The sequence below is a fragment of the Hippichthys cyanospilos genome, chromosome 7, assembly GCF_059441005.1.
Source record: "Hippichthys cyanospilos isolate Australia breed blue-spotted pipefish chromosome 7, RoL_Hcya_1.0, whole genome shotgun sequence".
Taxonomy (NCBI): Eukaryota; Metazoa; Chordata; class Actinopteri; order Syngnathiformes; family Syngnathidae; genus Hippichthys; species Hippichthys cyanospilos.
In genome coordinates this window covers 9,416,802-9,429,880 of record NC_142375.1, presented here as the reverse complement: position 1 = coordinate 9,429,880, position 13,079 = coordinate 9,416,802, and the positions used below count along the sequence as shown (strand labels likewise).

At 39.6% G+C, this 13,079-nt stretch overlaps 1 protein-coding gene across 1 annotated transcript; it reads right to left on the bottom strand.

The window, feature by feature from the left end:
- Positions 1–1,425: 1,425 nt before the first annotated feature.
- On the bottom strand, positions 1,426–12,786 carry sec23b (SEC23 homolog B, coat complex II component). The gene is made up of 19 exons (XM_088418981.1): positions 12,617–12,786; positions 11,327–11,554; positions 10,989–11,046; positions 10,823–10,909; positions 10,445–10,681; positions 9,836–9,918; positions 9,584–9,728; positions 7,778–7,936; positions 7,574–7,689; positions 5,700–5,823; positions 5,483–5,563; positions 5,321–5,410; positions 5,029–5,135; positions 4,269–4,422; positions 4,086–4,163; positions 3,559–3,720; positions 3,380–3,466; positions 3,064–3,285; positions 1,426–1,861 (listed from the first exon to the last, which is right to left on the bottom strand). The coding sequence occupies exons 2-19, from the start codon at positions 11,545–11,547 to the stop codon at positions 1,772–1,774; spliced, it is 2,301 nt and encodes a 766-aa protein (XP_088275107.1). The 5' UTR covers positions 11,548–11,554; positions 12,617–12,786; the 3' UTR covers positions 1,426–1,771.
- Between the last annotated feature and the right edge of the window lie 293 nt (positions 12,787–13,079).

The following is a 13,079-nucleotide window of genomic DNA, read 5'->3' as shown; positions in this document are numbered from 1 at the left end:
CAACCGTAAATTTCGGACTTCAAGCCGCAACTTTTTTTCTCATAATCTGAGCCTTGCGACTCTCGTCCAGTGCGGTTTATCTGCAATTATTTCCACTAGCCACCAGCCAATTCACCTGTAAAACAAATGGATGTGTCTGATCAAGGTATCAATTTATGGAACAATTACGAAATGGAACTGAAAATATGTTAATGAATGGCTGTGCTCAGTTTTAAAAATATAGTACTATTAAAAATATAATGTTGAATAAGATCTTGTATTAAAGTTTATATCACATGATCTAAAATAGGCGGCTCAGTGGAACACTGGTTAGGACGTCCGCCTCACAGTTAAGGGACCCGAGTTCGAACCTATCTAGCTCTCGCTTTCCTGTGTGGAGTTTGCATGGTCTCCCCGAGCCCTTGTGCATTCTTGCCGGGCACTCCGACTTCCTCCCACACTCCAAAAACATGCATGGCAGGTGTATGGGACATACTAAATTGTCCTTAGGTGTGTGATTGGGTGCATGGACGGTTGTTGGTCTGTGTGCCCTGCGATTGGCTGGCAACCAGTTCAACCAGTTCAGGGTGTCCCCCGCCTGTTGCTTGAAGTTTGCTGGGATAAGCGCCTGTGACCCTTGCGAGGATAAGCGGCTATAGACGATGGATGGATGTTCTAAAATATTGACATGCTTATACATTGTAAATATGACATTATGTGTGAAACTTCGTTAGTCTTATGCGTTCTAATATTTTGGATTCCAAATTTAGCTTAACGAGTGGTTTACATCTTTAAGGGCAGATCATTTGCTGTGGCGACTCCTGAAAGGAAAAGCCAATCTTTATTATATAGCTTTGTTCTCCCATTTCAAAATATTTATGAATATAAAAATATTACACACCCCCTAGCCGGTGTCAATTAAAAATGTGCATTATGAGAGACATTTTATGAAACAGCTTGTTTTAAATTATTATATTGCGAGGGTGTTGCGTACAATCGTTCATTATTTTATGTTTGAAGTAACCACTCACACAATTCAAATGGATGGTGACCCACATGCATGTGACGTGTCAAACAAAATTAAAGTTTAAGGACAGTCAACAAGCTTTTAAGGAGGCCAAATTGAGGATCCAGACACATTCTATATCAAATCTTCTCATCTAACTACTGTAAATAAGAGTTTGATTACAGAGATAGCTGTGCACCAATTGGCTGCAAAACACCAGCTGGTAATCAAGCCAAGATGAAGAGACTGCTGTCCACAAAGTACCAAATTAATTCAAATGTTTACCATTCATAACACAACGCGATGAACTTCAATTCCTTGCAACAATAATCTGTTCGGATGGAATTTTCTTAGAAGCCGCTCAAGGGCTACTGTGCACTTTTCACCCCTACAAATACCAAATAAATGCAACTAGTCTGGCCAGAGTTTATGAGGCACAGTTACATTTACATACATTACAATTTATTTCAAGACATTAGCTACATATTCTACACTTCATTTCTTTAGTTCCAGACCAAGAAAAAGATGCATTTGAATTAGGCAACATTTTGTGTGCTGCAACTGACAGACTGGCAAAAAAAAGAGAGAGAAAGAGGTCATGTCAAACACAAAATCGGAGTTTTCTATTTGCAGACAGAAAAGGTCACACATGAGTAGAGAGAAAGGAAAATAAAAGCAAGTGAACATTTGGAGGCAGACACTCTTTATGGATGCTGACAGCTGAAATGGAATGCTTGGCTAATGCCTTGTGTTCTTCTCAACGGTAAAGTTGGATTGTTGACAGGTCTACGCGGAACTGGACACAGCCAATTTTTTCAGGTGGTCCATGAAGACCTGCAGGCTGACGTCATCGGTAAGGATCGGCGCTCCTGTCTCCTGTGGTTGCACACCATACACGGATGATGAAAACAGTGATGAGTCTGCCAGACTCATTCCGACTATCCCGTCTCGTTTATGACTCTAATCCCCGAATCACTTTAATGAACTAAGTGCGTTTGTCACTGAGATTAGTTTATGCAAGCGCTCTTGATCATCTCAATCTTAGGCTGCGCCAGCCATATTTACCTCATCAGGCAAATCTTCCTGGAATTGGCAAATACGGAGATTAAATCGACTTTCAATTTTGCCAACTTAATATAAATAATAAACATAATCCAATTCCTGTCTGTGTTGTAATCATAAATGAAGCTTAAAAGAAGTTCCTTAGCGGCATGGCCTTGGATTGACCCTAAAAACCACAAATACAGTTGACCCCTGGTCTACGACGTCCCCCTGCCTTAAGGTTTTTTCAACTTACAATGTGGACCGTGACATTTTTTTTTGTTCCCTCTTTACGCAATTACTTTCGCCTTGGGACACATCCAACATGGCGGTTAGCGTGCGTGCGTGACCGTGCTCAAACGTCTATACACGCGTCATCGCTTATGTCACTACAATGCTGGCGTGCTATTGGTCAGCGTCATGGTCAAAATGGCCACATGGTAAAGACTGAATCCTGTTTGAGTGCTTAAAATAATTTATTGTGCATTTTACTGCTTCATTCAAACTTGAATGGGTGAGCCATGGGTCCCAAATAGTGCTAGTGATGTTAAAGATAGAAGTAGGAAAATGATTTATATGGATAAGAATCTGGAGATAATCAAGAAATACGAAGAAGCCAAAGCTAGCCTAGGCTAACATCGCTAAGCAATATGGCCATAAGTCGCTCAAAGGTTAATAAATACGGTACTTTCTATATTTTTTATTTATGATGTTATTTACTTGTATGCATGTATATTATATATATGTAGCACCTACTATACTATTTTGATACCAATTTTTAATATGTATATTCAATTTTGATGGTTTTACCTGGGGTTTTAAACGCATTAGCTATTTAACATAGGTTTGGATTGCCCGGCATGCGGCGTATTCGTCTAACGAGCCCAACCACGGAAGGGATTAATCTCGTAAACCGGGGGCCCACTGTACTACATTTTTCAGCAAATAAAGGACAGGTTCTGACAAAGATGTGCTAAAACCCGAATTTGCAAATGCCAACTTAGGCTTTACAGTAATAAAAGGGTCAAAGAGGGTACCTGTCCCCAGGCGTAGAGGTTGTTGTGGGTCTGAGAAGGGTTGACCTTTGAGAGCAGGAAGCGGGCCTGCGAACCGCCATGTTCTGTATCAATGTAGCGCGGCATGGGAAAGCGCGTCTGTAGGATCTCCTGCGCGTCATCCAAAGGTGCCTGTAGCAGCTGTTTGAAGTTCTCATACTCAGCCATTTCTTGGTATCCTGCCTTTCGCCACTGGGCTATGGTCTGGGGACAAGGCCGTTGGCGTCATGTTATTTAAGAGTCAACAAAGCATCTTATTAGAATACAATCAAGCAGTAGAACACATCCATCTAAATACCTCGCCATGATAGATGACCAGCTGGAAGAAGGTGTCCATCAGCAAGATTCGATCTGGAAGGATGCTGCTGCTGTCCAAAAGTACAGGCTGAGGGGGAGAAGAATCACTGGTTGGAATTTGAATCCTAACTTGTACATGGAGCGACCAAGGATCAATAGTGTAAAATGCACAAGACTGACCTCTGGTGGGCCATGAAAGGAGTATGAGTAAAGTATGGGCTGTATCATGATGAGCGACTGTGTCAGGTCCTGCCTGACAAAGTGGTGCCTGTAATAAGAGGACTCGTCTGGGCTGTTGTTGAACACCTGAAGGAAGGGCGACCGCCGCAGATGGAACATAAACTGAAAGTGAGAAACAAGACATTGGTAAATGAAAATGCAAGTCACATTCGCGGTCATAAAGTCCTAGTCTTGAAGTTTTCGAGCTCCAGTAAATAGTTGTATCCATTTGCGGTTATAAAGTCATTAGGCTTGTAGTTTTCGAGATCACGTAAATAGTTGTATCAAACATTCGGGGCCACTATCTTTAAACATTTGCAGCCATTTAAACACCTAAGTGAATCTGAAAAGCAAATTTGGCTTTGTATTACAGAAAGAACAGTATCTCATTTGTTTGTACAGCAGTTGGTATCCACCCCGTAATTCCCCGCATTATTAGTCATAGTTTTTAATAATAACATTTGAGACTGTAAATCCATTTAATATACCTGAGGGTAAAGTGACAGGGACTCTGATAGCTTGAAAGATGTGGGGTCATCTTTATTGAACTGACCAAACTTTTGGCACTGTAAAACATGACAGCAATTATTGAAAAAAAACAAAAACAAAAGGGATTAAATGAGAACATATTTCTTCACAGTGTTCTACACATTCTGCAGTAGGTCACTCACCAGGCGAATTAGCTGCCTGTCAAGCCAGCGCAACACATCTGGCCCTTCCTCCGACTCAGCTCGGAAGACTCCCAGACGAGCCATGAGCACAGCGGCGGCTTCTTGATCGAAAGAGGACTCAATGTGCTGAATTTGAGACTGTGCATCTGCCCAACTTGGGTGGGGACACAAATTACAAGAGGAAAATGCAGTTGAACGCAGGTGTGGTGTGGGTTAGGCCTGTCATGGTAACAATGTTAACGATTATATATTTTCCGAGCAACAACCATGATAGATTAGAATGTAATTCACGGTTATTTTATTTTATCCTTTTAACAGCAGATAATACTCAGAATGTAACTGATATTAGAGCAAAATAATTTGACTACATTGTTTTTACAAGCAAAAAAATAAAATACATTTTTTTTGGTTGCGTTCACAAAAATTGTACTTTAAATCAACATACAGCCACATATCTGGGGTGGAGGTGTACAATTTTGTTCTTTTTATATATATATATAAAAAAAAAAACCTTTTCACCTGTGTACAATGATATAATGGTTTTCTGAGGAACCACTCTAATCAAAAGTCTGCCGCATTTATCTCATCAAAGACATGAAAAGCAGCTATTATGTCAAGCATTGTGCAAGGTGACACCTATTGAGGTGTGACTTTCGGATACATGAAAAGACAACTACGTCATTAATCATCTGCTTACACACTAAGTACGCTTGCATAACCCTGTCAGTAGCATCCACCCAACAACAAAAAGCGTTCTTACTTCCTGGCAATTGTGGTAACACGTATCCTCCTCTGAGTGTTGGAGTGCTGGTACTGGGTGACAAACTGGACTGCTCCTCGCCCGCCCTGTGGGACTGGTGCATTGTGCTGTATGTACAAAGCAGAAAAGACGTCAAACTACAGCTCATTTCCTGTACTCTGCTCCTCATTACTGGGGAACAAGAAAGCACACAACTATAAAATAGCCAAATAACTATCAACTAGTGATATGTTGTGTGTACTCAGTCAAAACAAACATTAGTACGCAAGAGCCTCAAACAAATATGTTCTACCTGATTCACCACTTCAAAATAAATGCCCAAGGTGGTGGAAGGACTGAGACCGCACACTTTCCACTGGCTTGTGCCACCAACACCCATCTCCTACACAAAACAATGATTTGTTAAGAATGACAGCGAGTGCTCGGATAGCATCTTTAGAATACAATGCCTTACATTCTCTGATACGCAGGAGCCCTTGGAGTGGAGCGATACGCAAGGTCCAATGGTCCCGCAAACCTTCAGTTCTCGTGAAGTCTAAACACACACAAAGACAGTTGTTCAGGCTAGGAATACATGACAATGTGAACGGAGCCCCAGATTATGATTCACTTCAACATTGCTTGGACAAATACAATAACTTGTAAACTGTGCACACAGATCATTTGTTTACCTTGACCTCCATGATGCCACCGAAGGCCATGCGAAAGTCGCCATTATAGTCTTTGTTGAAGACTCTTTGGAAGGTCTGCTTGAACAACGAAGTATTGAAGGAGTCTCCCATCACAATATGTCCCCTAAGAATAGAGCACAGTGTTACATTGTAAGAACCCAAGGTAATAGCAACACAAATACAAGTATCTGGTTTGAAAGTGCCTATTTTTCAACTAAATGAATTAATATACAAAAAAAAGGCACTATCCGGCTTCTGTTCCTTTCACTACTCGTGCAGCACACTATTAAGAGCTTAGCTGATTGGGAAAGTGGATATGGAAAGTCAAACACTTGAAACAGAGCATCAAAACCCATTGGACTTTCCCGATCATCGCAAACCACAGAAGCAGCTGAACAGAATGACTTGCAAGTAATATACTCTTTCACTTCTGTGGCTGATAAGGCAGAATTGGCAAGTGGGTTGAGATGGAAACAGTCCAGCAGAAATAACAAGAGACAGCAGATAAAATACAAAATAGAAATAGCAAACAGAAAATGGAAAGAGCGGAGTCATAAAAAGAAAAAGATGCATGGAAAAAAATAGGAAGAGATGATTTGTTTGTCTTTATGAAAAGTGGGCATTGATCTAAGAAAATGAGGAAGGTCATTCCAGTCCAAGTATTGAACTGGATTGCACGGCAATCTTCTCTACTTCTTGGTGTAAGGAAAATCATTGGAAAGTCATTGATCTGCTAAGCAAATGAGGACATTAAAAACGCAGTTCCCTCCTTTATACATTCATTTGTGAAAAAGCCAATTCAGAATCCTCTGCGTTTTGGATAATGTTTCAAAAAGACTATTAGGGAAGGCAAATGGACAATGAGCAGAAATAGTATTTTTTTATTGAAGAAAAAAAAAATTAGAGAGCAGAATTATTGTTCACAGTTAATCAATTTTAGAGTTGCGTATGGAGATGCAAAGTTAAAACGAGTTGTAATTTCAATAAGACAACTTAAGACGTCAGTGTCCCAATTCACGTCATTCTGCATTCCTGTAGTTATGACTCATTAATCCACAAATACGTCACTACAATTATTTTGAAATTGTTTTAAATAAATTTTTTAATTGTTGTTTTTGTATTGCTTGTTATAAATGCGATTACATTCTTACCAAGATTACATTCTATTCATTTTCTCAACAATGGCAAAAACGCTTGGAAGTCATTTGTTGCGGCTAACTAGAGTTAGAAAATAGATTGCTTCATCTTGCAATCGGATCGGTGATCACTATTGTCAGTCTTGCTAATTAGTGATCGGCCCCAAAAACACAGATCATGTAGTTTACTGAAGGAATTAGAGCTACATTAGAGCTGCCTCTTCATCCTTGTTATTTTTTTAACCATCTTTATAAAAAAAAAAAAAAAAAACGTTCTACTCATGAGTATTTTGTGTCCTAGGGCTTCCAAGGCACCAGGCGGGTGCGAGGGATGTATATCTGTGTGTTATATTTTGTGAAGTATTTTGTGCTGCTTCTTAAGAACAAAAATGTGCTATATACACAAGAATTGGTCCGATTCATTGAAATGAAATAGAAATGACTTTCAGCTACAGCATTATAACATTTTTCAAGAAACTGTTATTACATCGTACTCAAGTATAAAATGTCTTAACCTGCACACCAAATTGGACAGAAATAACAATATGAGAAATCTCAATCCCATATTGGATTTTCCAGCTAATTTTCACTAAAAACATTAAATAGCTTGCTGAACAGGAATAGGTAGCAAAAGGAAAGAAGGATAGCATTCCTGTTTGTTCTCCGAACGTTGCACAAGCAATAGTTAAATAAACAATCCAACACCCACAAGTGTTTGGTTGTCAGGTGCTGACGTACCCAGTGAGATTAGATAAACACTTCATTTCCAGCAGCCCAGTCTGGTCCAAAGCGCAGGCGTAGATATCAATACTGTGGCCGTTCACTGCTGATCGGTTGGCTAAGGCTTCATAATACTGCAAGTTAAAAAGAATAAGAAAGCAGTGAGGACAGTATTTATAACATCATCTTTGGTAATTATAGCCTTGAACAGTCTTTGCTCACCTTTGTAGCTTTCTTCAAGTAGCGAGCGTTATCCTTCTGGATGTCATGCCAAGAGCGGATGGGAGCTTTCAACTCATCTCCCACTACCATTCCAGGACCTTGAGTGGGGGGCCCTCCGATAAACAGCATCACACGAGCACCAGTATTGGGGAATGTGCCCTGAAAATAAAATAATAGATTGTTACTACTTAAGTAACTCATGTGCAATAATCATATTTAATTACACAGCGAAAATGTGCAGTGAACGCTTGATTAATTACTTAACAACTAATCAATGATTAAAATAAATAATAATTATTCTGATAAATGTATTGATACTGCTTGACTTAAAATTGGGAGAATTCTTGACATTTCAGCAGCTCATCGAAAAGTAAACCAAGATTTAAGCAGACAGATTATCTTTGAATAACAATTAAACTATTTGCTAACATTTGCCTTTACTTTGGAAAACGACGACCAACGTTTGTGCCTATTTTCTGAAATGTTACAGCCAAAACCAGGAATTGAATCATAATTAATCAATGGATACTTTCTGCAATGTCTATGTGAAATGTCATGTTTTAAAATGGAATGATCTATTTAAAATGTGCTAATCACCAAAATAATTTCAGATTATCATTAAAACTTATGTTAGTTGCAGCGTGAGTTAAAATAACAGTTTTATACATGACATTGTTTTGTATCATTCTTACACAAAGCATTGCGGAGGATGTACCGATGTTTTTAAGTTTTCCATTGGAAGAGGCATATTGTGGGAAGGGATTCCGTGCGATGCGAATGTGAATGCATGTTGAAAGCAAGGTCTTTCAGGAAACCAGTTTGAGCAAAAGCAGCCCCAGGAATATGCAGATGCAAAAAACATGCACTTGCATTTTTAATTCAAGTTATGTCTGAATGAATAAAATAAGTCTTAGTCGAGAACAACAAGTTTTGCATTGCTGCTTCACAAGCATGTAAGGCAAACATGCCTCCAGAGAAAAAAACTCACTGACAAACTCTAATTTAATCTTATCAGGCCCCTTTGCTTGGCTAAAGGAAGAGCGGTTGGTTGCACTTGCATTACATAATCATACAGATTAGGGGATAATGACGATTAAGGTAAAAGACAGAAGGCAAACAGAGTTGGCCTTTGAGCTAGAGAATTACATGTACTGTTTCTGCACAAGATAAAGATTACGCAGAGTGCATCACTGTGAACTGCAGCAACATGTGGAGGAATTGTCGCCAAGAGGTTAAAGTTTAGGGTACACGTAATTCCTTGAAAATGACAGGTAATGCAGGAATATGCAAACAAAAAAGGGAAAAAAAAAAGTTGCACATTAAATATGATCATATCCTGTTTATCACCTGATACAGGTTTGTACATTTAAAATGGAAAATTAAGCACACTTATATACTGTAGTGCTTTCCACACCATATGCAGCGCAAAACGTAAAGAAAAACACATTCAGACACCAACGAAGGATGCAGCCATGTCCACAGGGAGCAAATTAGGGTTCAATGTTTGCTTGGGAATGCTCTAAGATGGTTGTCAGGGTCAGGGATCAAACACACAAGCGCCCAGTTGAGAGCGAGCACTCTACCGCTGCGCTATGCCGCGACATGAAACACCAATGACTCGTTTAGATTTTCCACACAAACAATTGCGTATACATTCCCAAACATTGTTCTCCCATTTTTATGAAATGTGTTCCAATAAGGTTGGCACACACTGTCAATTAATCATGAAGCTATTCTATTACGTAATGGGTAAATTTCTTATTTAATATTGATTATATTCAATGTGGATAAATTATTGTGTTATACCTCCAGTAGCCCAACAGCAACAGACAGTGCAACACCAGTAGATCGGAGAGGCCTTTTACCCTGAGGAACAGGCCAGGGGTCTCTTTGGAGCTCCCCCAGTAAATCAGTCAGATTCATATCAACTTTGTGCACGGGCTGAAGGAACCTGAAAGAAAAGATTAGGCAATAAACATTTTAAAAAGCATACCTTTAAGAAAAAGTTGCCATTTTCTCACAAAAAGCAGCATGGGGAGTGTTGCTCCTCCATTATACCTGCAAGAGGCTGCAACATCTTGAGGTGCAGGAGGGCGCCCTGGCTGTCCTGATGCAGAAGGCTTTGTTAAACCCAACATCTCCTGAAAAAACAAAACAAAAACTCTTTGGCATGTTTGACATTTTTCCATTATTAAGTACGAGTATTGACTGGTAAATACAAGTAACAATTGGATTAAATTCCGCTTCAAGTTGTGTGTGGCTCTGATTATGCTTACATTGACTTAAATTTCCAGGAAAACATACCTCTGAAGTCAAACAAGTATGTATGCAAAATGCTGTCAGGCATGATGTTGGATTGGTAGAGGTTGAATTGTTCAGAAAACTTGAGTTGGTTTTGTATTTGGGTTTTGTGCTCATAGTTCATATTTTGATGTGTTTTGAATCAAACCTTTAAAGGCATTAAAAGCATTAAAGCATTGTGCGCCTTCACTGCAGACTTTCGGTCTTAATTTAAGAGTATGTCATTTATATGAGGAAAACGATGTTTATACATTTACTATATTTACAACTGGAGGAAAGGAAACTGCTTACTATTATTGTATATCCTCGGATTAAACAAAGTTTCTGTGGCAATCAAACACCTCAGTCACGAACATTTCAACTCACCTGAATCTGTTTAGACGTGAGATCCTTGGTGCCCCTGAACACGTAGCTCTTGGAGATCAACTCACAACTGAGCTCATGAACCTGAACCATGCGTCCAAAAGTGATGAGACCCACTAATGCATTGTGAGGCAGAAGACTGAGGGACATCTGAAGGGACTCCTTCAAAGCCTGGAGGTCCTCTTCTTCCAAGCACGTGTCCACTACATAGAGAAAGATGAGTGGAGCTGAGGGTCCACGCTGTAATGAAAAAATAAAGAAAAGTGCATAGGATTTAGTGATGCTTCAGTGTGTGTTGTACGCTAATTTCCAAAACAGCTATTTAACATGATATACGCAGTACTATCCCTGTGGTCGGAGTACAACATGTGATATATGTACCTGCACTATGTACTCAATGGTGGAAAACTGGGGCATGAGTTCAGCTGGTTGGTTCACTTCTGATATTCCCGCATATGAGGGAGGGAACTGCAAACAGAGGGGTACATGAACAAAAAAAAAGAAAGCTTCGTATGCTTATAAACATTCTGTGACCATCACTGCTTACAGGGTTTCTCTGGAAGCAGAAGTTACAGGCCCAAATCTTTGCTCTGAAGTCCACTTGACTGTAAAAGATGGATAAAAAGAAATGTCAACTAAGACATCTAAAACGAATAATGTCTTACACTTTCTTTGACCCATTTAGATGTGAACTCTCACTGCTGCTTGCTAATGAGTAAATATTTTGGATATATACAAGTAACTGGGAAAATTAGATGTCTTATCTGTCGTGCCACACATTAAGACAAAAGATATAATCATAATCAGTAACCACAGAAAAGTTTAATATGCCAAAATGTCCACTCATCCATCAGACAGAGGGGATTGTTTGGATCATAGACTTACCACAGTGGGTTGAGAACTGCTTTGCAATTGGCTCGGCTACACATGACAGGCTCATATTGGACAGGCGGCAGGTCAGGCCTCTCTTTGAGCGGCGTGAAGAGGCACGAGACTGGCACCACAAGCCTGGTGGCTTCTAGTCGGCTGGAGGGCCAAAGGTTCCAACTGAATCTCACCCCATCCCTGTCCTCGTTCTGTTGGATAAATTCCTGGTAGGTGGCCATCACTAAGCTTCAGTGGAAAAAAGGGTCAACAGAAAATAATGAGAAGTGGAAATGAAAGTCACACTCATATAAACATGCCTCTAGTTGTCATAAATAAACAGGAAAGGAGTATTTGAATTACATTTTAATTTCTAATGTGGAAAATATTATGCACAGATGATTCCCCGTGAAACCTGATCAACAAGTTAAGGATTAGTTTGTGGCATTTTAATGTTTTACTCCACCTGTGTGTAATATTTTAAGAGCTTAAACAATTAAGTGTGTATCTTTCTGTTGCTGCAGGAAACTTTAATTGCTACCAGGAAACCAATTGACACAACAGTCAGTCACAGTATGAGCAAGATTGTTCGAGGCTTGACACATTTCAATGAACCCATGCCGATTCAAAAATATTGAACAAGTTTACCTACGAATGACTTGATGTGTACGAACATATTTGTTTTTACTCGCAACGTTAGTCTATCAGTTTCACTGAGTTTGTCGTAGAATCCGCACTGCCTGCGGACATTGCCACGGTATATTTAATTCCTAGACAAGTTGAAGAATGATTAATTAACCAACTCGACATGGGACGAGTGATATAAAATTTTGATATACAATTTTGGCAAAATCGCTTAATTCTCTAAATTACTTATTGAAGACACTGAGCTACAGACGGGAATCAGAATTCTACTCAATATTATTCTCTTGTAAAAAGGATGGCCCAAGGTGACCTCTTGAACTATGCCGTGCTACAGTAATTGACAATGAAATAGCAAAGGTGCGTTCTTTGCCAAAACTACACTTTTGTACTGCAGTGTCAACACGAGGCCACGTAAGTAGAAGACATCATCAACGTCCCCAACGACTAAAAATAAAAGTCATATAGAAAACGATGAATGCTTAAGATTAGTAAACGATAAAAAGACATTTTATATCCGTGCTCGCTTTTCTAACACAACGTGAACGTTTGAGTAGCCCAGTATGCTACTTAGCTAACGGAATTTGGCATTAACCCACATCCTGACAATCCCTCCAAAATACATTGGCATACAATGTCTAGTGTGGTAAACAACATACATATGCTTACCTTCAATATCACAGTGACGTCGGTGTCGGTGGTTCGGCGATGATCCTATTAAAACAAACACGACATTTGGAGCTAAGAAAATGGTAGACAAGCAACAGGACAGAGAATAGACTGCGGGTATTCGCTCTGGATCAGCCGGCTAGTGCTCGCTGACGTGTTACTCCAAGTATGGACGGTTCCGATTGGTTCTGAGCTCAATGACGGAAATGGGTGTGTCTAGGAGTTCGGAACAGGAAGTTGCGCTCACGCAACGATGACGATGGTGCTTTGCAGTTGTTTTTGGAAGTCGGAATTTCTACCATTCTGTCAGCATTTGACAAGCTTTCAGGATACATTAAAGCCAGGTACATTTTATTGCATGTTTTGTACAAGCACATTATGAGTTAAACACAAAGGAAAAGTTATCGTTATCGGTCTTACTCAATATTTTTTTGTAATTGTCTGAAATAACTCATATGTTTTT

Excerpts from the sequence above, each read along its gene's own strand:
- sec23b (XM_088418981.1), bottom strand. The coding sequence starts at position 11,547 with ATGGCCACCTACCAGGAATTTATCCAACAGAACGAGGACAGGGATGGG. Across the intron at positions 11,047-11,326 it reads GCAGTTCTCAACCCACTGTG|TCAAGTGGACTTCAGAGCAA; the intron begins GTAAGTCTATGA and ends CATCTTTTACAG. Across the intron at positions 3,467-3,558 it reads CCTTTCATGGCCCACCAGAG|CCTGTACTTTTGGACAGCAG; the intron begins GTCAGTCTTGTG and ends TCTCCCCCTCAG.